Below are 26,168 nucleotides of genomic sequence, written 5' to 3' on the forward strand. Positions count from 1 at the left end.
TTAGTGTGTGACAATGCTCTCTATAACATCAGACCAAATTCTGAGCCCGAGTGCCCCAGAACCATTCACACTGACCACCAGCAGCTCTCCAAGCTCCCAAGAGCGGAACAAAAGTACTCTCTAGCCCCTCTGTCCAAGAGCCTTTTAATTGGGAAGAATTAATTGAAACTGGGATTTTCTACTTGCAAAGCAGCTGCACAACCGCTGAACTGCAGTCCCTCTGGCTATCAGCAGAAAAACAGAGCTCTAGATTTTTGCTTGTGAACATAGGAAGGTGCCTTTTCTAAAGCTGGACCAGCAGTTCAGCCAGCCCAACACTCTCTCTTACCTATTTACTTTGTTTATACTCTGCCTTTCTCCCCAACAGGGACCCAAAGTGGCTTACCTCATTCTTCCATTTTATCCTCACAACCACCCTGTGAGGTAGGTTACACTGCGAGTGTGTGTCTGGCCCAAGGTCACCCAGCAAGCTTCTAAGGCAGAGCAGGGATTCACACCTGGGTCTCCCAGACTGGTAATCCAACTCTCTAATCACTACACAACTCTGACTCTTTGACTGACCCTAAGACCTGCTGGAAGTACAAAAAGTTCTTAAGACCCTCTCGCTCTTTTTCTTTTTATCCTTGAAATACCAAGGAACGAACCTGGGCCCTCTGCCAGGCAACACAGGGGCCCTACTCGGAGCGAGAGGCCCCTAAGTGGTAATGTTCTGAAACACTGATTTATTGGGTAGGTTAGGAATGTGCAGCTCTGTGCATTACCATCAAATACTTCTGGGGGTGTCTAACATGCATCAGAGGTCAGGGGTCATCAGCCTCTTATAATTAAACAGCCAAACGATCTCAAAATTCAGAGCAAGAGATCCATAAACAGTTGGTATAAGAAAGGCCATTTGCTTACCTGAAAATATGCACCATTACTGATGACTGACGTGTCGATGAATAATCCATGACGTTTCTGCAGCCCAAACACCGGCTGTTGCCTGCCCTTTACTAGCAAGTGGCACACATGAAGTCTTACAATAAGTGGTATATATGCACAAGAGCATGCTATGTGATTGTTTTAGCACACTGGCAAAAATCTATGTAAGGCTTGCACTTGGATGACGGACAACAGTTCGCCTCTATTATTTCCCTCCATGTATAATATCTCTAAAAAGCCCTTTTGTCTCATAAACAATCTTTGCCTGCCATTCCCTTGACATGCAGATTATTCCCACCTACCCCTCCAATACACATTGACTTAAAAGATCTCCTTTCCTTTTTAAAAACAGCCATATTTGGTTCAGTACTGAGCTACATCTGACTCTGGAGTCACAGGCTGCAGGCACCTGTACCAGGTGTTGCTTCTTATTTAACCATTTGAAAGGGTTAAAGTGGAGCTAGCAGAAGCCCAGGAAAGAGACTTCAGCGAAATTAAGCCTCGTGTTCACTGAACGGATCAACCTAGGTCTGGTTGACACCAACTGAAAGTGCAGGAGGAGGGAGGGAGGCAGTTTTCAGTTCAGACAGACAGAAGTTACACAGAAATACTCTAGCCTAGTCTACTAGCTTTCGGCGGGGGGGGGGGGCACAGATGGAGAAGCATTTAAAAATTCCCTCTACATGGGAAATGAACATATTCAGAGAAAGGGATTCTTAATTCAGCCGTCTCGGAGATATGTCCGTTTTCTGTAGGTAGTTTTTCTTCTCTTTTGCACAGAGGACGGCTTGATCACACGAGGTGCTCACCAGCACTCATAAATTATTAGAAAGATAATCTCGCCTGACCTGGGACAATTTGGGCCCCATTGTCACAGGACTCAAACCTGTGACCCACTCTCCCCCACTTTGCCACCAGTGCCACCTTAAGGCACGTTTTTGCACCAACAAGCCTGGATTTCTAAAGTTAGATCAGTCGGCACGTCTCAAGTTCCCAGAATGAACAAATACCCGGAGCCTCCTGGTGGCAGGTGAGACAGGAGACAGGGGACGAAAGGAGACTCACCGCTTTGTCAGCAAAGACCTGGATAAAGTCCCGCAATGCAAAAGTGCCTGTCTGGAGCACCAGCTCCCCCGTCTCCTCCACACAGGGCCCAGCAAAAATCAGCAGCTTGTTTCGTGAAGAATCAGTGATCAAATTGCGGAGCTGGAACAGGGAGAGCGGAAAGAAAGGATCAGTCCTGAGATCATGATCATAAATGCTTTTGGATCCAAGCTCCCTGGGCAGCGGAGCCATTCCTCTCAACATTCTGCCACAGCCACCCATCATGGAAGACAGAGGGCGAGTCCGCCTGGCAGGAGCTCAGAGGCAGAATAGGTTCGCCCTCCAGTTAAAAAAACTCTCTCGAGGAGTTGCAGGGAAACGCCTTACTGTGACTGAGATTCTAGAGAGATGCTGCCAGTCAGAGGAGACAAGGAGAGACAGACCAAGAGTCCAATTTGATCAAGGGCAACCACATGCCTGCCACCAGTTTTGCAGGAAGGAAAGGCTGTTGAAAAACCTTCAACCCACTGACAAGCAATATCTTGCCCAGCAGGGAAACCAGCTGGAAGGATATAAACCCGCCCAGCACCCAAATCAGGCCCTTGGTCTACCTTGCTCAGCCTTCGTCTCCCCGAGTGGCAGCTGCTCTCCAAGACCCCAAGTGGAAAAGGTTCCCTCCTGCACCCGCTACCCATAATCCTTTGGGTGGAGATGATAGGGATTGAACCTGGGGCTTTGATGTAAACCATGTGCTCTACTGCTATGCCACATCCAGAAAGCACACACGCATGCACCACAATGGAACGTACACCTCTGAACTTTCACAATCGAGTCTCCAGATCAAGGGTTGCAAAAAAAAAGGGAACCACTCAATGGCTTGAAAATGTATGCTTAGCACAGACACAACTAGTGGCCCTGAAGCTCGGAGTACATTTCTGATGCCAAAATGTGCATCAAGCAAGCTGGCACCCTCCCACAGTCACCTCCATTCCCAAAGTGGAGCTCCCTGCTCACCTCATCGCAGATTGACTTGTCAGATGGGTTCAGCAAGACTAACGACTCCAAGATATCTCCACGGTGATGAAGAGCACGTTGACCTGTGCACAGAGAGAGAGAGAGAGAGAGAGATCAGAACAGGAATCGCAAAGAGAGAAAAGTCTAGACTACTCTGATGAAGTGCATCAACCCTCCTGGAAGGAGGCATATTCGTATTAATTGCAGCCATTTCTACCCTGCCTCCAGTGACACGCCAGGCAGCTGACAACAGAAAGTGCTGAACTCCAGCACCCCAAACGGCAAAGCTCACAATGTAAGGCGACCACCTATTCGCCTTTCTCACTGAGACTAAAGGTGGATGACACAGAGAAAAGTCAATATAATGAATATGAAATGACATCTAGTAAGCAATGTGCTCGGTTTACAGAAATCTGAATGAGCAGAGTGTATTAGGCACGATACAGACTGTGAATATAAAGAAGGGAAAATGGTACTGTATCAGTAAAAACGACAACAGGGTAATGTGTGCAGTAAACGGATAATGCGGGTGTTCTGGTTTACTCCCCAGACCCTTTCTAAAGGAAGATTCATAGCAAATACCTGCAATTATGCAGCAGGGCAGGGAAGAGGGGGGCAGCAAGCGAATGACCCCTTTCTGGGGGCAAAAGCAGAGGCGGCCTCATCGTACACACCACAGCATCTCTCTTCCTGCGGCTCAGGCAGGCTCACAGGGTGGGCCCCACCAGCAGATCTCAAACTCCAGGCAGGTTCCTACCAGAGGCAAAGGCCCTTCAGGTTACTTCACTCTCAGACCACTGATGGCTTTGAAGAGTGCCTGGAAACAGGAGCTGGCGTAACAATATATATGTATCCGTCCCTCTTGGCCAGGCCCAGCTAGGGCTCTTGCAGCCTGTCTTCAAACACTGCCAATTTGCTGCAAGCGTAGGTACAGCAATTTCTCTGTCTCCTGCCCTTCCCAAGCCATTAAGCCCAACGCAACAGCGCCAGGCGCTTTTGCCGCTGAAGTAAGGCCGCAGCCTCGCACACCGCAACCCAGCCATTCCTTGGCAATCACGTTATCAGAGGACTCATTACAACATCAACAAGGACAGGCACCCAGTTGAGGATTAGCAAATGCCAGCCCTGAAACCAAAGAGCCTGGGAGCGTAACGGAGCTCCCTTCGTGCCTCTTGTATAACCAAAGGACAGGGGGCTCGTTCACGAAGAGGACGGCAGCAGAAGGAATGATATAAGCGGCAAATCTGCCTGAGGATGCTATGAGAAGAGCGAGGATTTCTGTGCAGCCAGGGCTGGGTAAAAGTCCCATGACTGAATGGACTGAATCTTGCAGATCTGTTCCTCTGCCCGTGGCTTTCCTCCAGTGCAAGATGCCTTCACCCAATGCAAGAGGAGCAAAGTCTCACTGCTAGCATAATGGATCCATGGGATCCAACCCACTATATACAAACTGAGCACATCCTCTGGCATGGTAGTGATCAAGAGGTGGAGGATGTCTTCTGCTGCAAAGCTCCTAATCAAGACCAGACGCTTATGCTGCGTTTGGTTTGTACAAGTTTGGTTACGCTGCCTGATTTGTACAAGTCCGAAGAGGAGGGGACCGTTGGTCAGGGACACAATGCTTGGTGCTGCGGAATGCCACAGGTTCAATCCAGCACAGCGGCTCCTGTTATAAGATCACAAGCAGCAGGTTTGGGGGAAAGGCTATTCTTCACTGGAGACTTTGGAGAACGTCTGCCAGTCAGTGGAAACAACAGTGCGCTAGACAGACTCTGCTAGATGGCCCGAGTCTGTATAAGGCAGCGTCACATGTTCCCCAGCTCGCATTTTGCTTGGACCATCGACTGGCTCAGCTTGGTTTTAAAATGCTGAGCACACACCACCCCTCCTGCAGACATCTGTGCCAGAGACATGGCGATTCCGCTTGCGCGACTCAGGCTGTGCCCAGGATCGTGCAAGCAGACTGGGACAAAGGATAGCATGCTACCACAGGACAGGATTCTCTGGCTCGTTTCCAGTCCTGGCAGTCCAATTAAAATAGGGACAGGTTGCAATCCGCGGAGGAATCCGGCTGTTGAAAGAGTGCATGGACACAACACAGCCTAGGCTTTCTAAAGCAGTTGTATTGGCAACAGAGTGATTTAACAACAGTCCGTGGCTTGCATTAAGCCTAGTTGTCATGGGGTGCCCCACGGGATGACCCTTCTATACGGCTTTAAAAAAATGACATTGGTATGTCACAGGAAAATCAGTGGCTGCCTAGTCTCTTTTTCTCAAGCCTGTAGACATTGCACGAATTTCTCTTTGCGAAGCTCTGCTCTGACTCAGGAACTCAAAAAAGCCCTGCAGAAGCTGCCATAACTAATTGGAGGGAAGAGGGAGAATTACCAGTTTTATGAGTGGCTAGGGCACACCCTAAATAACAAGGCAAAAGAAGGGGACAAGAAAGCAGGCTGCCGTACTTCTGCCATGCCTGGGTCGTTCCCAGAGCAGCCTTTCGTATAGTACTTTAATTGTAATCAGTATTGAATTTTAATTGTTCTGGGCCACTTAAAAAGCAATGCTTTCAACTCAAAAAAGTGGGACGAAACTGTGAATCCAATCCGGCTGGATTCACACCTGGCTAGGTCCAGTTCTTCAGAAAACAAGAGCCCCACAGCCAGGAAATCAAAGAGAAAGATTTCGGCAACAGGAAGGAGGTGGCACTACAGCCTCTCTTCTGCCAGGGTAGCAAACTGGGAAGTTCTCCTGAAGGCTGTTCAAAGTGACATGAGGAGGATGGTTTGTTTGATAAAAGACGCTGGGTTCCAGCCTCCCATCTGTAACAAGAAGCTGAATCCCTTGGATAACAAGAGAAATGGCAGCATCATTTACACATCAAATTAGCTGGCCTCAAAGACCAATACTTGTACCCAAACGCCCTCTCTCTCTCCACGGAAGCAGCATCTGGAGACATCCACCCCACCCCATAAGCGCCAACACATGCACGGAGTTTCCAGAATGGGAGGGGAGGGAATCCATACAGATGATCCCAAGTGCAGAAAATCCAAAAGCTCTGTGGAAAAAGGAAGATCAGATGCGCTGCAGAGGACACTCAGCCACAACTAGGAGGAGTTGTAGAGAAGGACTATACGTCAGCAATGAGAAAGACTGTCTTCTGCACAACCGGAAGGAAGGAGGAGCAAAGACTTCAAGTGGATCTACACACCTGCAAACTCCTCCTTCCTCTTTCTAGTTTTTTGGGTGGAGAAAACTCAGCTCTGCTCTTGCCGATGAAATTGGAACGAAGGGGAACGTCTGACCAGCAAATAAGCACAGTGCCGCCATGTGGACATGAGCCAGGCTCACAACCAATGAGTGTTTTTAAAACCTGGATCCATCCTCATCCGGTATAAAGTGACAGGCCCAACTCATGAAATAGGCAGCAGGTTCTTTTGCACAGAACCTTTGAGAGGCGGTCTTCTTTTGGGACTGAGGTTCATCCTGAACCATGGTCCAACCATTATCTACTGAAGGCAAGGGTGAATACAGCAAAAAAGGTGGACAGTCTGCCAAAGAGGCTCATGGATCCTTATGGATTAGAAAATGAAGGGGGGTTAGAATTCCAAACACATACTCTGTTGAGGCTGCAGTGGCAGACTGGAACATGAAGCTCCTCAAAGGGATTGACAAGATTGCTCTTCATCAACCTCTCGTCAGGGTGGAAGCCAGCCCTGTGATTTATTATGGAGCTCGGAAACCTAAAGAGAGCTGGAAGACGTCTACTGGAAGATGTCTGGAACAACACGGGCCGAAAACTCACACTGAATCTGACAGAGCATGCTATAAAGCCCATTGGGAAGACCTATGAAGTGGCAGGGATAGCAGCAAAGAAATGGTATTTCTCTACAGCCGCTACATCAACTAGTTCACAACCATCACAATTGTTTAAGGTATCTCCAACATCTTCTGACTCCTAAATCTGAACCTTTACTGTCTCGAGAACAGAAAAATTAGCTGCAACACATTTGCCAAGTTTTTTTTGCAGATAAAACAGCACAAGTACACTCTAATGCCAACTATGATGCAGACAAGGTGAAAGAAATGCTTAATACATCATCTGGTCCACTTATGGACCATTTTAACCCAGTTACAGTGAAGGATAGGATAGATTTCATTTAAATCAAATCAATTTAAATCCCTAGTCAGTAAGACTAGATTTGAATCATAGTTTTCTACATAAAGATTCATTCTTGCTGGTATAAATTTAGTATTTACAACCAGATGAAGGTTTCATTTTCAGATTAGCTTTACAGTTATATCAAAACATTACTGATTTGGTCATACAAGGAAAGAATAATATGATAAATCTCAGGCTACACACAAAGATCCAAAAACTTGTGGAGTATTCTGCTCAAAAGGTTTCACTTTCATTTTTACTGCTTGCCCCCTCCCTCCTCACACTTATCTTCTTGTGCAGATCTATTCCATTCTCAATAATCTTCTATTCATTGAATTTTTTGAAACTTAGCCCTTAAGAGGTAAGGGGGTTATTCTGTGTACGTAGATTTGCAAAGGAACGATGAGATTAAGGTCTTTTTCTCAACTCAGTATGTTTATTTTATAACATTTCTGCTGTGAAGAAGAGGCATGTAATCTCTGCAAAAACAAATTCACAGTTTCGAGAACTGTAAAAACAAGCATCTGTGATAATATCTTCTAGATAGGAAACTTGCCCAATAATCTTACAGAAACCTCTGGGAGAGCAAGACTTTGTGAATGGATTAATGGAATTCATTTACCAAAAAATTTAAACATTGCATGAATATACAGCCTCATGCGACATAATTAAAAACTAATCCTTATTTCATGATGAATACCCTTTGGACTATAATGTATCTTAAATATAAAACTATCATAGAGTTTTCCTTCAAAAAACATTTTGTTAAAAAATCCAATTAAAATTTTAAAAATCTGATTTAAAAAAAATATTTTTTTTTTAAACACTGAATTTTGTATCCAACCTGGTGAAGGATATTGACAGAATCCCAGCATCTGTGAAGGATACTACTTGTGCACTGGATCCTTTCTCATCTTGGCTGCTAAAATCATGTCAAGACCACATAAATGAGCCCTTGGTGTCAATCATAAATCAGTAACTAACTCAAGGCATCTTCTCTTGGTTACTGAAAGAGGTGGCTATCCACGCACTCCTTGAAAAAAAACCTTAGATAAAAATGATGTGGCCAATTATCGCCCAGTCCCTAATAAACCCTTTTTAGGCAAGTGATAGAAAGAGCATCAGCAGACCAACTACAAGCCTTCGTGGATAACTCTAGTGCTCTGGACCCTTCTCAGTCTGTTTTAAGGCTGGGCTATGGGGCAGAGTGTGTTCTGGTGGCTTTAGTTGATAGCCTCTGTCTGAATATGCACAAAGGCCATATTTCTTTGTTGCTCCTCCGGGATCTATCTGCAGTCTTTGATACAGTAGATCACGCCATCCTGTTGACATGTCTGGAGGCAGAAGCAGGTCTCAGGGGATGTGCCTTGGACTGGTTTAAATCATTCCTCATGGAAAAGACTCAAAGGGTTGCTGTTGGAGACCAGCTCTCTTCAATGGGGGAACTATCCTGCAGGGTTCGACAAGATGCAATCTTATCCCCCATGTTATTCAACCTCTATGTAAAGCCTTTAAGAGAAATAAGTCATAGCTATGGGATTGCACGTAATCAATATGTGGATGACATTGAGCTCTGTAACTCTCTATCCAAATCCCCTAGTGATGCAGCAGAGGTCTTGAGTTGCTGCCCGACAGCTGTGGCTGAAAAGGAACAAATTGAAACTGAACCCAGACAAGATGGAATGATGCTGGTTGGGAAGGCACAGCTGTTGAAGGACACTGTGTCCCCCACTTTCAATGGAGTTCAGCTGACCCTTGCATACTTGGTTAAGAGCCTAGGTGCTGTACTAGATCAAGCATTGCTACTAGAGGAGCAAGTGAACGAAGCTGCAAAAATGCTTTCTTCCAACTCGGTCTATGTTGGAAGATGGCCCCCTGCCTTGACACAGCTGGTCTGGTCACCTTGATCCATGGCATGATAACATCGAGGCACAGACTGCTGTAATGCACTCCATGTAGGTGGTTCCTCTCAAAGCCAAAGAGTTGGTGCAGAACGCTGCAGCTTGACTATTATCAGGAGCAAGGCAGAGCATGCATATTACTCCCATTCTGGAACCACTTCACAGGCTACCCGTCAGTTACCAGGCTCAATTCAAAGTATTGGATATCACGAGCAAAGCCTGTCATGGTCTTGTGTTCTTTTTTGCTTTTTAAATAGCATGCACAGCACATCCCTTCTTTTTTATCCACGGGTGGTGTTTAAATATACTCGCACTGGCCACAGCCACGCGTACTTTGAGCCACAGGAACCGAAGAGGGAGGCTGAAATGAATCGGTGAGAGGATGGGGCTGGATAAGGAGCTCAGCTTTCACAGAGGAAAGAAGTCCACTCGGCAGCGCCGCAAATGGAAAGGTGGTGGGTGGGGGGAGTTATGTAGGAGGAGGTTCACTAGGCCCTTTGACCGCCAGGCAGCCTGACAAATCTGCTGATTCCACAAAGGCTCACGTTGGAATAATTGCTCAAAGGAGCCCCCCGGGGGGGGCTCTTAAAACACTCTAAACAGGCAGATCGATTTCAAGAGCTGCAACTTCCTGCGGCAGCTACTATGCTCCTTGAAGGCCAGAAGACTCATTCAATTACCACACCTGGTCTCAACTATCAAGGCGCCCAGCGCTCAGGTCCCAATTTGAAATCCCGAGACTTCAAGTTCGTAGTCCTCACGGCTGCAGATTATGAACTCAGGACATGAAGAAGTTCCCGCTGAAAGATTCCAGAACCAAAAACGAGGCAGGGCTGCCGCACGGAAGAGAGGGGGCGCTTCTCGTTTGCCGCGAATCCTGCAGGACCCTCCACTGAGCTGCTTGGCCATTTGAATCCCCTCCATAGCTGAAAGGCCTACTCATGAGGTTGCTGGCTGCTGGGCCTCGGAACAAAGACTGCCAATGTGATCTACAGAGATAAACAGACTTCTTTGGAAGTCATGCGGCAGCCCCCAAGGGTCTTAGGGCCAGCCCCTGCTATTCCAGGAAATTCAAGATACGTGCTCACATCAGAGAAGAACCGTTGAACTGTCCAGAGTAGCCGTGTCCCGGAGGCTACAGGCCCAAAGCCAGTTCTGCAGGCCAAACCCTTCATGACGACCAGCCACTCCTGCAACTACTATTTAAAGACAGGCAAACACAAGGGACCCTTGAGCATCAAGTCACACGTCACCCAAGGCCCTAAGAATTAGCATCACTTGCCATTCCACTCCCCATCGGCCGCAAGAAAGCAGCCACAGCCTGAATTCTGCCTAGCCCAGCGTTCTGGCTTTTAACAGGAAAGCTGCAGGCAAAGCAGGAACAATGTAATCGGCAAGGTAAGCAATTCTTTTTAAGGCTGTTCTAAACATGAAAAAAAAATACACACACACACACGTCTGCTTCGTCTACATGCAAGCAATATTGTCTCACTTGACACCACAGAGCCGATAAATGCAAAACCCTGGTGCTGTCAGAACACATCTGTGATTCCCAGGCACACAAGCACACCAGTTTTTTGCAAGTGATCTGGAGGGGAGACGGGCACCACGAGCTTAGCACAAAACAAGCTGGAGTGAGCTGACAGCTCATGGACTGTTGCAGCCATTTCCCCAAGAAGAACAGCTGCCCGATCTAGGCAGCACAGACACCAGCCGAGCAGGGAGCTGCAGAGAAACACTCAACAAAAGCCGCTCTGTCTTTCCAGCTCAAAATGTTTGCTTTCCACAGCAAAAACACAAGAGGATTCAGCTATGCCCTGGAGGGCCCAAGGAGCAGTGCCTGACCCACAGAAGACAACAGCAGCAGTTCTCCAGCTGCTCCTCACTGAGTGACGCAAGTGCCAGACAAACCCCATCTGCAACGTGTGTTTAGTATCAAGCATGCAAGGCGGACAGTCATTCAAGGACACGGCAGGCACAGTCAAGGAGCAGGTTTTGGGCTCCGAGGGGTGTCATTCACACTTTGGAGAAACAGGCGTGCTGCACACATGGACCCTGCATGTGCTTCTTTTTGGATCAAGGAGAAAAATCCTTGCAGAGGGTAGCACTTTTCTAAAAAGGAGTCCAAGAAAATGGAGTGCGGTGCAGATTTATGATGGGAAGGAAATGGAAGGGAAAGAATTTCCCGACTCTTACATAAGACTAGCAGTAGAGGTCACTCAATGGAATTGATGGGCAACACAGCCACCTGCCACAAATCAACTGAGACAGGGACAAGTACACCTGCTGGGGCATACAGCAAAGGTGGACATGGCAAGTCAGCCAAGCTGGAAAGGAACAGGGACAAAAAAAAAAAAGATTGGAAAAGATCTTTCAAAGAACATTTCAGCCCCTTCCCCCTCCACCATTCCATGCCAAAAATGTTCCACTCTGAAAATTCATCAGAACTCCAGGAAACTCTTTCCCCGAATGGTCAGCTGCATGTGCAACAAAATATTTCAGCTGCATGCACACGGGCGCACAGTTGTAGAATCCTGTAACCGGAGAGTAACCCCTGCATGTACACCGGACAAGGATTAAAAAAAGGGTGCCTCAGGGTGGTTGAGTAAGGCCACCCAGAAGCACCATCTTTGCACCATCCTCTTACCTTTTACAATATCTGAGAAGGTGGCCGAATGACGGGATACAAAGAGTTTTAGCTGCTGGTCAAGATTGCAAGCGGTCAGGTCAATATCCCACGAGCGAATCCCTGGTAGGAGGGAAAATGAAAGGTCACATAAGGACACTGCCAATGGGCCCCTTGGCCTTCAAGGCAAGGAGAAGCAACAACCATAACACCGAGTACCCATATCCTAAACTAAGAGTCTCCACCAGTGGAAGACGCTGGCCATTATCCCAGGTATGGAAAAAGATTAACACCACATTACAGCAGTTTCTATTGACCCTTGAAGGAGGCCAGGAATTTAGGGCAGGGCTATACCAACAGTATCATTCACAACATCATAAACCAAGTACCAACCAGCACTGCAACTGTGAACAGTCACTAGGCTCTATGGGTGTCCCCCACTTGCTTGCCAGGGCCAGAACTTTCACTCTCATGTACAAATCCGTGGGCCGTCCACAGAAGCATCCTTAGTTCCTATAATCACCAACCTAGATCAAAAGAAGAGCACTTCACCCCATCATTACCGGGCTTACCCGAGCCCAAAAAACTGCAATAAAAGCGGCAAGTTTTTTCCCCATTTGCCTCTGTTATCAGCAAGGAGGGGGTCGATTTACTGCGCTTTGCAATCCAATAGCAATAATTAAGATAACGTAAGCACGCTGTAATGTTATCACGCTTAGATTAAGACGTCGCCTGCCAAGAAGCTTTGGACACGATGTGGCTCAAGTGTGGGAAACCTGGGATATCCAAGCTCAAATTCCCACTCTGCCGTGGAAGCTCAACAATGACTGTGTGTTAGACGTTCTCCCTCAGCCTAACCTACCTCACAGGGCAGTTGTTGGAGGGTAAAAAATAGGAGCAGAGAAAGAAGGGCAAAGGTATAAATGGAAAGGCAAGGTATAGAAGCAAATAAATACATAAATCAATTCCAAGGAGTATATTGAACTGAAAGCTGAAGACACATAATGGAGAACCATTACCTCTTCCCAGTTTTCTACTGGGAAGCTCACAGCCCACCAATTGGATGGTTTAAATCAGTCTCCCAAATTCTGCCTCATAGCAAACACTGCTGCCCTTTACGCCAGAGCTTCTTAGCTGGCCTACTTCCTAGGAAGTGTTCCCAATGCTCACAGCCCGCCCCTGGCCACCAGCTCCTCCTGCCCCCATGAAATCATATGAGATTTTCACTGGCAGCCACAACTGACTTGTTTTCCCTTCCTCTCACGGAAAGTGGACGGCAAGCACATCAACAGTTTCCCTGTCTGAGCAAAGCCGAAGCTTTGCGGGCACTCCACAGAGCTGCACCCGCTCTATTGTCTCACGGGCTTTGTTGCTGCCATCACAGCACAAAACAGATATGAAGCACTTGCTCTGCTAGCTACACGGGGAACGCCACATGCTTGCTCTGCCTGAGAATGAGGGAGAGGGAGAGGGGCTGCTGGCATCCAGGCACCACAGCTGCTGCCTCCACGACCTGCGAGCTTACATAAGACCAGTGTTGTTCACATCAGCAAAGCTGCACAACAGCAGCTCTCGCAACACACTGGAATACATGTGTGTACTGCAGCTGAGCTCCGTACCTCCCCCTGAGGAGCTTGGAGCAGCTTACATACAGTTCCCTGGGGGGTCCTCCTCCACCCAGGCAGCAAGCAGCAGAACTATACCATATCAGGTAATTCTCAGAGAGCAATGTCCAGCTTCCCCACGTTTCTTGGCCTTTCCCACATCCCCACCCTAGCAGCCAAATTACCAAATGTTTGAGAGAGCAGGAAACACGCCACAGCCATTGCACGGCAACACGGCAAACACATCAGGGAAAAATAAACACATTGCTAACCACCACCAGAGGGGCAGCCCTGAGAGTTTGCTCCAGCAGCACAGGCCTAACTTATTGCAGCAGACACCAATGCAAAGGGACCCCAGTCCAGTATCTGAAGAAGGGAGCTTTGACTCTCAAAAGCTTACACCCTGAAAATCTTGTTAGTCTCTAAGGTGCCAATGGACTCAAATTCTGTTGTTCTACTGCAGACTAACAGGGCTACCCCCCTGAAATCCAGTCCATGAAAGCTTCTGCCACAAGAAAACTGGCATATTGAGACAGGTAGGCCAAGGGCCTGGCTGTAAGGTGACTTCACATGCTCATGGGTGAAATCCCACAGCTATGCTCCTCTGCATTTAGGCAGACGGCCGTTGCTCAGTGACTGGCAAGCATCTCATGGAAAAATTCTGGTTTCCATTGCTTGGGTCTCCAGTTAAAAGGATTTCAGGTAGCAGATGTTTTAAAAGGTCCTTCTAGCTAAAGAACCACAAATAAGTAGATAATACTGAGCTCTGTGTGTGCATGCGGTGCCCTCAAGTCATAGCTGACTTATGGCAACCCCGGCGGGGTTTTCATGGCAAGAGACTATCAGAGGTGGTTTGCCATTGCCCGCCTCTGCAACCCTTGTCTTCATTGGAGGTCTCCCATCCAATTTCTAACCAAGGCCGATCCTGCTTAGCTTCTGAGATCTGACAAGATCAGGCTCACCTGGGCTATCCCGGTCAGGGCTAGACAGAGCAAAAGGCCAACTTGACAGAAGGTAGTTTTCATCTGTTCCAATGAACAAGTGATGGCCACAGGCATAGGTGGCTTTAACAAGAGGCTAGACAGATCCATGGAGGAAAGGTCCATCAATGGACGGTGATGTAAGGGAACCGCCATATCCAGAGGCAGCGAACCTCTGAATACCAGTGCAAGGAAGCAGCATTAGGGGAGGGCCTCGGCCACTGTGTTGACCACCGTGTGACACCTTATGCTAGAACAGATGGATCAACTGCCTGATCCAGCAGGGTCTCCTTATGTTATGGAGGTAAATGCCTCCATGTCAGGTTTTGCTAGAATATTCGCTGCCAGCCTCCGTTTCTACTTGCAATACATCAAGGTGGATGACTACAACTTCTGCACGAGAAACGGAAACCTCCTATACAGTCCAGTGAGGCTGGGAAAACGTGTTAAGCACTTAGGGATCGGATCCGTGTTTCCAACATTGGTTGATTATCCCTGTTTTTAAAACCGAGCTATTTTCATTTCGGCTCTCAAGTCCTTCAGGCTTTCTGATGCAGCCGAGAGATTGCTTCCGTGTGACAGGCAGGGGCTTTAGGTGGGACAGAACACTTAGTCAGCTTTATGCAGAGGGCTGCATGGAAGGAAAAGGAAAAAAACACCCCTACACCTTTCTTTAATGCATGAAACCGTCTTAGATTCCGGTTGATTTTTAGGTGACTATTCAGATCACAGGCATGAGTTCACAGGAAACAAAACATCAAGGTCATCGTTAGCAAGCACTCTCTTAAGCAAGAAACGCACACATCCCTTAATGACCAAATAGTCGACCGCATTTGGGAGAAGCATCTTTCCTAACCAGCCTCATCAATTCGGTTAGCAGCTTCTAAGTCAAGTGGTTTCCTGGAAGATGCGTCTCTTTCTCAACTAGCCGTTTAAGACATTTCAGAAGTATAAGAAGATTGCTTTTAGCAAGACAGGCTAGAATCACTCCTCTTTTGCAGTTAAGTTCTTGTCTGCTTGCTGTGACTTCTGATTATATGGAAGCCCACGAGCTTGGCCGAAACTCCTGGAATCCTGCAAGCCAAAGCTGGAGTCAAGAAGTCATAGATCTTTAATGCAAATATATGGCTGAGGGGAAAAAAATCAAACCTATGCACTACATAGATCTTTTGACCCACAGCCTCACCGATGTGGGAATTCAGGGGACAGCACTCCAGTGGCTTGCCTCTTTTCTTCAGTGTCAAGGACAGAGGGTGGCACTAGGGGATAAGTTATCGTCCCGTCGGCCACGAGCATGTGGTGTGCCGCAGAGGGCGATACTCTCCCCATTACTGTTCAACATCTATATGCGCCCCCTCGCCCAGCTGGTGCGGCGTTTCGGGCTTGGGTGCCACCAATATGCGGATGGCACCCAGCTATATCTGTTGATAGACGGACAGCCTTGATCTGCCCCAGATGTCCTGGAGCATGCTTTTGATGCTGTGGCTGGATGGTTGAGACAAAGTTGGCTGAAGTTAAACCCTGCGAAGACAGAGATCTTGTACTTGAGTCATGGAAACGTAGATTCGGGACCCCGGCTCCCTGCACTTGATGGGGCGGCCCTTACACTGGCTCTGAGAGACAGGAGCCTGGGGGTGATCTTGGATCCCTCCTTGACAATGGAGGCCCAGATCACTGCAGTTGCCAGGTCCTCGTTTTTCTATCTTCAACAGGCCAGGCAGCTTGCCCCTTATCTTTCGTCCCGCAACTTATCCACAGTGGTCCAGGCAACTGTCACCTCTAGGTTAGACTACTGTAACGCGCTCTATGCAGGGCTTCCCCTGAACCTGATCCGGCAGTTACAGCTGGTGCAGAATGCGGCGGCACATGTTATCACAGGACTGCCAATGCGTGAGCACATAACGCCGACACTGTGTCAGCTGCACTAGCTACCGGTGGAGTACCGAATCAGGTTCAAGGTCTTGGTATTAACCTATAAAGCCCTATGCAGACTGGGACCTGCGTATCTGCAGGACCGCCTCTCCCCATACGAACCCCAGAGGACTATTCATTCCAGTGAGAAACATCTGCTAAAGGTCCCTGGCCCCAGGGAGGCCCACCTGCCATCAACCAGTGCCAGGGCCTTTTCAGTTCTGGCCCCAGCCCAGTGGAACGCTCTGTCTGATGAGACCAAGGCCCAGCAAGACTTGCTATCCTTTCACCGGGTCTGCAAGATGGAGCTGTTCTGCCAGGCATATGAGCAGTGCTAGGCGGAGCACCCCTGGCCGGTCGATGGCGGATTGGGCCCTCCCCACCACAAATACTCCCCATTCAAATCATTTTCTACTACGAAGAGTCTCTGGGGATGATTTAGGCTGGTTAGTTGTGCTGCTATTTTTATGTATATATGCATTTTAAATTGTGTGATAATTTTTTATGTTTTTATGGTCTCTAATTTGTAATAACCGTTTTACATATTTTAACTATATGTTTCTGTGATCCGCTCTGAGCTCGCTGGAAATGTGGGGAGGGCGGAATATAAACTGAAAATAAATAAAATAAATAAAATAAATACAACGGCCACCACAAACACAAAAGCCCCAAATTCTGTGAATATGCTAGCTGAGTATCAAGCATAAGATTTCAAACCTGACAGAAAGAGCCGCTCTGATTGGGAGGTGAAGGGGGCTGGCTGTACTCTCGAGTTTGCAACTGCAGGAGTCCCAAGACACTCACATGATAAGATCTTAATTGCCCTAGCCTAACTCCTAGACCCTTGGCTTGGGGGGGGGGGGCTGGAATGAGAGGCCCATTGCAGCTGCTTCCTGTTTGGTGTGCAGAGGAAGTGCCGCTTAACAAGGAAGCATCTTAGCAGACGGGGAATGAGGCCATTGCCACAGGGCTCTTCAAAGCCAGGAATCGCAGGAGTAAGAAGCCAAAATAAAAGAGCTGATTTCACGTCGAAGCTCAGTACTCAAAAGCCGAATCATCAATTCAGTTTAACCTGAATTATGCCCCCCCCCCCGCCAAATTAAGTAGTTATATTTTTATCCCACCTTGGAAAGTATCTGGATCCTCCTCCCCCTTTTATCCTCACAAACCATCCTGTAAGGTAGGCTAGGCTATGTAACTGGACCAAGGTTGCCTAGGGAGCTTCGTGGCACAGTGAGAATATGAACCCGCGTCTCCCCAGGCCTAATGCAACAGTTTAACCACTACATTTAACATCTCAGTAAACTAACAGCAAACCACCACCACAGGAACACAGACAGACCCTTTTCTGCAGCCCTGAGGACTAGAAGCTTTTAAAAAAAAATTAAGTTGAACGATACATTTGCCTCCTTTTGTTGCAAGGCTATACCAAGCCTCCCTCAAACCCACCCTTCAATACAGCTTCCCTCATAGGGGTGTGAACCCAAAGGAACAAAGAAAGACAAGCTCCAGAGACAAGAGAAAAAGCTGTGAAGCAGGAGGTTCGGAGACCAATTGTTGCTTAACTTGCTGGCCGCAGCTACGGTCACTCAACCTCACCCCACCCCCATATGGGGGGATAATATCCTTGGGCCTAGTTTACAGGGCTGCTGTTAGGATGATATCATACATGTGAAGCACTTTGAACAGTTGTAGCCCAGAGTTTTCACTCAAGCACGGGAGATCACTGCCAGAAAACATGCCAGGCAGTGCTTAGGAGCTCATGTCCGCAAAAGTCACATTTCTAAATAACCGGACTCCGCAGTTCCACAAAGCTTTACAAATCCTGCCTGACCGATAACCTGGCAAGTCCCCCTTGGTTTTGTCAGGAGAAAGGGGAAGAGGGTGCAGGCCTAAAGCAGAGCCCTACCCTTGGCTCAGGGATCCTACGCACCCACGTGCCACCACCTGGCCTTCCTGCCCTTCCAAAAGGAGAGGCCCAGGAGACCTGTCCAGACACAACTTCCATGACACATCCTGACACAGCCACCGAGTGCAGCTTCCAGCAGCTCCCAGGGCCATCTCATTGGTCAGCAACGCTTCACCCTTCCAGGAAACCCATTTGACTCAGCCCTGAGTCAAGGCAGCCAGAAAGAACCCACAGCTCAGCTCCAAGCTGAAACCTGAGTGCCATCCGGAAGAGCAAGCTCACTCTTGGAACAAAGTCTCCCTTCCCCCTTTTATCAACTGGGTACAAAAAAAATCTGGGATTTTTTTTTTGTTATGGAAAAGATTGCTGATCAACTCCATTCATATGACAATTCGCAATTCCAGTCTAACCTCATATGTACACGGCTCCCATTTCTAGAATACATGGTTGTTCTTGGCCACTCACAATTACCGGATGCTGCAGCATGCAATATTCTTGTGACTCTTTGATGCACTATAAGTGTAAATCCGGGCCTTTTGTTTGTTATTGATGTCAGTATTTTTGTAAAATTATTTACATCTATCTTCCTGTTAAAACGGTGTATGACATTAACAGCAGTGTCTAGTTGGCACAAGTGGGTTATTGTTTTGTTGATGTTGTTGTTAAACTGTTAAAATGAAAATAAAATATTAAAAAAAAAGGAAGAGCAAGCCAACAAGGAGCGCCTGACAGCTTCGCAACTGCCTGGCCCCCAATTCATCACAAGGGAACTAAGGGCAATCACTGATAACAAAAAGCTGCTGCTACTTGGGGAGATGGATTCTGACAGCCAACTGCTCACTTTGCATGAATGGAATCCTGTTTGTAATATTATTTCGTGTTATTTGATTTCTAGCCCACCCTCCCCGCAAGCGGGCTCAGGGCAGGTTACAGCAATAGACATAAATGCAGAGAATAAAAAACATTTCAAACACAATAAAATTAGAATTATCAACAAACATATGTTCCAGATGCCAAGGTGAGAGCCCATTTCATTCTTCCCTACCAACCATACACAGGAAAGGGGTGTGTGTGCAAGTTGGTATAGTCATACTGTAACTTCACATGTGGGGGGCAGATGGCTATATAGCCCCACCCACCCCCAGACAGGAGACCAGTAGGGAGGATTATTTGATGGATATAGGACTGGCCTCAACCATATGCCTGGCGGAACATCTCCGTCTTACAAGCCCGCCGAAAAAAGGTCTTGGCAGGTCCAGCTATCCTCCAACAGAGAGTTCCACCAGGTTGAGATCAGGACCAAAAAAGACCTGGCTCTGGTCAAGGCCAGTCAAGCCTCCCTGGGGCCAGGGACCACCAGTAGGTGTTTACCTGCTGATCTGAATACTCTCCAGGGTACATACAGGGACTGACTGTATCACAGTTACACCTTTTCAAGTCCACTGAAATCAATGGGGAAGGCTGGAACTCTGCTTCAGATAGTAACGTGGACTTGTTTGAACTGGCCCAGAAGGTCAAAAAAATCCTAGCCAGGACCAGCACAGCAGCAAGAGGACTGATGAGGGCAAAGTTGGGCCTGTGGGACATATCCACAACCACTTCACATGGCTGCAATGAGAGCCAGTTTGGTGTAGTGGTTAAGAGCACGGGACTCTTAATCTGGAGAACCGGGTTTGATTCCCTACTCCTCCACTTGAAGCCAGCTGGCTGACCTTGGGTCAGTCACAGCTTCTAGGCGCTCTCTCAGCCCCACCAACCTCACAGGGTGTTTTGTTGTGGGGATAATAATGGCATACTTTGTAACCAGCTCTGAGTGGGAATTAAGTTGTCCTGAAGGGTGGTATATAAATCAAATGTTGCTGTTGTTGTTTTGACTTTCTTTTTATTTTTAAAGTCCTCAGCACTCATGGCTACAGAGGACAGCTTGAAAGCAATTACGGAAAGTCAAGAGAGAGTGTGCAGACACAACGAGGCCAAGCACGGCCTCCCATTCCTCAGTACCGCTTCTGTGCTACCCCACAGTGTCACTGCTGTGCCCCTACTTAATGCACACCTGGGTGTCCCCTCCCCAGGCTCTTTCTTCCTTTGCCCTAACCCTTGCCAAAACAAGTCCACCTTCTTTTCAGCCTCCATGTGGATATGGAATAAACAGATAATAATATTTCATATTTCTAGAGAGCTTTTATTTATCCATATGGAGGAGGGGGCACTTGCCTCCGGCCATCTAGGGAGCTGCCAAAAAGGCAAGATTCTTCCAACTGAAGATTTATTTTGAAAAAAAAACATTTAATTAAAATTCAGCATTAAAAAGTTGTCAGAAAACCCTAAGCATGCAGCAGAACCTAAAAAAAAAAAAAAGATGAATCACCCAGATCTTGGCATCCTGAGAGGCACAACTGACGGAGAAGATCCCACAAACCCTTAAGCCACCCTAATACAAGCTGCTACAAGCCACTTCTGCTAATGGAGCTGCCAAAAGACACGCTCTGCAACAGGTGCGCCACTGGCTGCCAGCATGCTTGCACCTTGCAGAAGTGACTCAGCCACGCGCAAGGAAAAGAGGCCCTCCAGCTACGGGAAAGTTATTTCCCGGCCTCTTGGAGAAGGAGCTATTAAATCAATTTGCTTTCTGAGAACAATGAAACCCAAAGAAGAGAACGCCTCAGATTGTCTTGCCTCGAACACCTCCCATCTGTTCATCTGGATGAGCTGCGATCGCCAACTGGAGCCCTCTCCCCACCGTCTCTGGCAAGAGGGCCTGGAGAAAAATGGGCTCCTTTGTGCAGAGCAAAGCAGCACAAAACCAACCACAAAAAACTTGACTCACCCCAGTGTGAAAACATGCCCCTTGACCCCACAGCCCCAGAAGGGAGGGCTTCAAAGAAGCTGCCCTGCTCTAGAATATCATCTCAACATGGTAAAGATGAGTCTGGGCACAAGAGCTGCGGGCACTAACCCAGCAGCCAAAGAGGAAAAGCCACTTACGGCTCTTGCAAACAATATTCTTATCATATACAGTACCGAAGCAGTTGCATGGGGAAGTACTTGAATTTTTCAGCCTTGGAAACCAGAGTCACATTTTTACATTAGATCCACAAAACAGTAAGGCCAGCTTTCACTCAGCACAATTTCTTAGAGTGCCCTGAAGCTTTTAGTTTCATCACCCCACCTGCTAAGTCTGCTTTCTAGTCTCCCACCCCCAAAATTCATCCCTTCCTATATCCCCACCTTTTATGGTTTTGCAGTGCACATAGGATTTTTTTAAAAAATTACAGCGCCAGCAGTTAAAAGCAACAACGGCTTTCCTACAGTTTCTGAGCATCATTAATATAGCTTCTGCAAGAAAGCAAGTCAAAATTCACAGCCTTCCACCTCAGAGGGTAGGGTACGTGCAAAGGAGAGCTTAGCAGAGGTCGGAGAACAAAGTCAGATGCCAAAGGAACAAACAGAACACAGAGACTGTCCTGAGAAATTTAAGGTGATGTTATGAGAAACCAGAATTCCAACCCAGAAAAAAGATTCACACAGAAACGAGGAAGGAAACAGCTCTGTTAACCTTCTCCCAGTGATGCCCATTTCATTCTCATGCCTCCATTCTTTTTCCTGCCTTAAGCTTCCCAGGCCAAAAAAAACCCTTCTGCAGGCGAACACAAACACTCCCTCCGCTGCATCTTATTCCATATAGTACCTTGTCCCACCCTCAAAACTGGGCAAAGAGAAGGAAGAGGTACTAGCCCCTATCATACAAAGCAAGCCTAACAGAGAAAGGCCCACAAGGAACCTTTCTCACTGAGACAAAGTCGGAAGCCTGCAACCTAATCTGAAAGCAGAAGGAATTTACAGAAAGAAAACCAGCCATTCAAAGTACCTCATGCTCTCTTCACCAACAAACTGATGGTGTGAACCCACCAGTTTCTCCAATGAGGTGCCTGGACATAAATACTAGAATTAGGAAGCCATAAATACTAGAATTAGGAAGTCATGAAACGATGTGTTCTGGCAAGCTAGGATTCACAGCAGAACGTATTGAGACCTCCAAGATCCAGAACCGAAGGGGTTGATAGTAGACTTGATTTTAAGAACTGATCTCCCTTTTTCCTTTTTCCAGAATTTGATTTTCCAGTTTGTTTTTAAGAGCCTGTCTCCCATTTTCCAACCCACTCCTTTTTCCATGGTTTTCTCTTCCACCCTCCCGAGACACCCATTTTAATTTTTCCATCAAAGCAGCACACATTAACCCAACCAACAGTCCGTTTGCTCATGAAGCTCCTCTTCTTTCCCAAACATTCCCATCAGATCCCTGACTATGTTTGTGAAGCCCTATTAGCGCATTTGCCTCTAGACATTTTATGGTTGAGATGCTGCATAAAAAGTTAGACCCAAATCCATCCAGAGGCCATTTGTATTTAAAATTTAATATCACCTGGATGATCTGTGTGGGGGAGGGTATTTCCTATCCTTCTATATCCTATCATTAAACTGCATAGTTATTTTAAAATAGGGAGCTCCACTGTAAGCAAGAAGTTGTAGAGGCAACACCAACAGGCAAAGTAAATAATGAAATACAAATTTAGAAATCACCACCAATCTGTGAATTTGACACTGCAGGCGTGTGTGTACGCACAGAATTTGAATCACACAGGATTTGAGATATGAGTCTGATGTCTGAAGAAGGGAGCTCTGACTCTCAAAAACTTACACTCTGAAAAACTTGGTCTCTAAGGTGCCACTGGACTCAAATCCTGCTGTTCTACTACAGACCAACACTGCTATCCACCTAAAACTGCGTATTTAAACGACCACAAACTTATTTCTAAGAATTTTTATCAGGCAGAAATTAAAGGGAATAGATATATTTTGTTATTTTAATTTTTTTTAAAGAACTCTTTACCGCAGAGTTCCTCCAGTTCTGCTTTTTGCCTTCCAAGTTTTTCCACCCCCTCCCTCAGCACACATCACATAATCCCACCCTTTACTCCTCCAACTGGCCTCCCCAGCAAGTCCTACCCCATCCATTCACATGAATCCCCCCTCCCTCCCATTCTTCCTTGATGCCCTTATATTTTTCAGCCAGCATCCCCCCTACACACTCTGAAGAGAGAAGGAAATGGACCCTCCCTCCATCATATCCCCCATTCATCTCTTCCTTGACTTAGGCTGCTGCTAGATCAGACCCTCCTGACCTCTTTTATTTACCAGCTCCCCCAATAACATTCACAAATCACCTCCTAATTAGCATTATATTAGGTCACCAACATCTCCATTAAGCCCCCCAATTCCCTTCCAACAAAGATTGACATGTGATGTTCTCTAGGATTCGCCTATCCCCCCCATTCATCTCATCACCCCAATATTTCAGCCCACTTTCTCTTATTAGCCCACCCCTCAGTTCCTCAATCAAACTCTTCAAGGGGGAGGTCCAGAGAGAGCTTTTTCTGCACCCTCCCAAAGAACACATTTACTACATTCATATAAACAAGCACACCATCAGACCAGCCGTCCAGCTACCACCACTGGCCCCGCCCACTTCCGGTCCCCAAAAACCACTTCCGGTCCCCCAAGAGCCACTTCCGGCCAGCCTCCCTCACCGGCTCTGACGGCCCCTAACACAGCCCTACGCAGACCGGCTCTGCCGCCCCCGGCACCGAAGACCACCAGGAGAGAGAACCGCGGAGGGCCGCCTGCGCCTCCCACCGAAGCCGCCATCTTGGTGGGCGCCTGACAGGGACCAGCCGCCGCCGCCTCCTACGCCGCCGAGCGCCGCTTAGCCACGCCCGCCACCGTACGGACCACGCCTTCTGACGTCAGTGGCCTCCAATCCGAGGGAGGGGGCGTGGCCACAAGCCGCTGCTGTTTTCCCGCCTTCAGCGGACGGCCGAGAATGAAAACCGTAGGGCGCCGCTGCGCATGTGCAGAGTGCTCTCGTTGGAGTAGAATGAACCGGTTGAGATGCCCCATTAAGGAAATGCCTCTGAGCAGGCACAGAGCGCCTCCCCCAGTTGACTAAAGAAACTCCGCGCGAAAAGGGAGCTGCAGCTTTGCCTCTCGCACACTCATACGCTGGAAAGGTAGTTGGACTTCAAGGTCCAACTGGACCCGAATCTGTCCCTTCCCGGAGCGTGTCTCTAAGCCAGCTAAAAATCGGGTGTGCCACTATAACAGAAACGGCTTAAAGCGAAGTCCCAGCTGAGATGGAGCTCCACTTCCACAGGGACTCATTGAGGAGGAGGCTCCATGAAGAAAGTGCTGCGGTTTTTTTAATGGTGCTTACGGTTTTGTTTATTATTTTTAAGTTTTGTGTCGCTACTCTCCCCCCCACCCCATTCAATCCGCTGTCTCCTTATCCCAGAAGATGCTTTATTTAGACGATGAAGCCTTTGTGATTAGAATGACTTGCCTGGGGGCGTGCGGAGACAAAAAACCGCAAGCCGCTAAACCCGTAAAACAAAGCAGCATACGGTGCCTCCCCATAAAGCCTACTTAGCCAGAACTATCAAAAGAGAACCTCCGTCTGCAGGCGCAGTCTACCCCCTTTCTTTTAGAACCCCACCTTTACCCAAGAACATCCTCCAAAATTGGAGAAATCCCGATTGCCCGCACCATCCCGTTCACTTTTCTTTCCAACTCCAATTCAGGAACAAAAGAGTTGGGGATGGAAAGAAGCAAGGTGGTTTCTTGTTTGTGGGGACCCATAACGGCACTTCAGAGTCAGAGCTTGGGTCAGAACCTTTGAGTCTGAAACCAACCCAGTTTTAAAAACAGGAAACTGGGAAAGTTTCCTACAGCTGATAGCTGTAGCAGGCATCCACCCCCCCCCCCCCCAGCATCCCGATAGTGCAGACAGATGGCATGCCAATTCCACAATTGCCCATGGAAGTGAGAACCCTCCAAGCACAGTGTGACCCCACTATGGTTGCCAACCTCCAGGAATGACCTAGCAATCTCCCACATATGCTTCTACATTGCACTGGAATTCTTTGTTTTATGCTAGATATGGGCTGAATCCACGCTTACCGGCATAGCGCTAAACAGTTGGAATGACAGCATCTTCCTGGTGCTTTTTCTGACATCATCGTGCCATGAGAGCAGCATCGTGGTGCGATGACGTCATAAAACGCGCTAGGAAGACGCTATCATTCCGACTGTTTAGCACTATGCCAGTAAGTGTGGATTTGGCCATGGTCGCTGGCACTGCTGTGGCCTGTTGGTGTCCGAGACTGCATACTTGGCTTGGGAGTCAGCACCATTGCACATTATGGGGCTTGTATCACAGGAGATGCTTCAACTCATATTTACTGATACTAATGCATTGTAGCCTTCTTAATACAGATCGCTCCCCCCCTTCTTCAGTGACTAGGGTTATAGGGTTGCCAGCTCCAGGTTCGGAAATTCCTGGAGATTTTAGGGGTGGAGCCTGGAGAGGGAAAGATATAATACCATAGAGTCCACCCTCCAAAACAGCCATTTTCTTCAAAGGAACTGATCTCTGTGGTCTGGAGATCAGTTGTAATTCCAGGAGTTCTCCAGCCACCACCTGGAGGTTGGTAAAGCTATAGGATTGCCATCTCTGGGTTGGAAATTCCCAAGGAGGGCAGAGTCTGAAAAAGGGAGGGCGCCCAATAGAGGTGTAGCACCATAGAGTCCACCCTCCAAAGTTGCCATTTTCTCCAGGGGAACTGATCTCTGTAGTCTGGAAATCATCTGTAATTCTTCCAGGAAATCTCCAAGCCCGAACTGGAGGCTGGCAACCATCATAGTACCTTAAGAGTAAGACTGCAACGAGGAATAATTTGCTGAACATTAAACTTTATTGAACAATGCAAAAGTTTAAAATCGGAGCTAAAACTGCAATCGAGGATTTGACCACTGATCCTAAGAAAGCCTGGTTTTGCCTCCGCCCCAAAAATGTTGTGCAGGCTGATGAAGCCCACCACGACTTCGTATCAGATGTGCAGTCGGAAATCCCAGACACACACCGGCCCAATTCTGATAATGACCAAGGAGTGGGGAAACTGCCAACACGAGGTCTCGCTAAAGCTGTTTCTGCCCACACGGCATGGCTATGATTAGGGTTGAGCCTACAGAACTCCCATCAACCG

At 47.6% G+C, this 26,168-nt stretch overlaps 1 protein-coding gene across 1 annotated transcript in view; it reads right to left on the reverse strand.

The window, feature by feature from the left end:
- The window catches only part of MAP1S (microtubule associated protein 1S), a 33,281-nt gene extending 9,503 nt beyond the window's left edge, over window positions 1–23,778 (reverse strand). The window contains exons 1-4 of the mRNA XM_054981139.1: window positions 23,658–23,778; window positions 11,687–11,788; window positions 2,980–3,062; window positions 1,987–2,127 (exon numbers count right to left, since the gene is read on the reverse strand). Coding sequence (XP_054837114.1) covers window positions 1,987–2,127; window positions 2,980–3,062; window positions 11,687–11,788; window positions 23,658–23,775 — 444 coding nt within the window. The 5' untranslated portion in view covers window positions 23,776–23,778. The remainder of the gene's footprint in view (window positions 1–1,986; window positions 2,128–2,979; window positions 3,063–11,686; window positions 11,789–23,657) is intronic.
- Window positions 23,779–26,168: the final 2,390 nt, after the last annotated feature.

The sequence above is a fragment of the Eublepharis macularius genome, chromosome 5, assembly GCF_028583425.1.
Source record: "Eublepharis macularius isolate TG4126 chromosome 5, MPM_Emac_v1.0, whole genome shotgun sequence".
Taxonomy (NCBI): domain Eukaryota; kingdom Metazoa; phylum Chordata; class Lepidosauria; order Squamata; family Eublepharidae; genus Eublepharis; species Eublepharis macularius.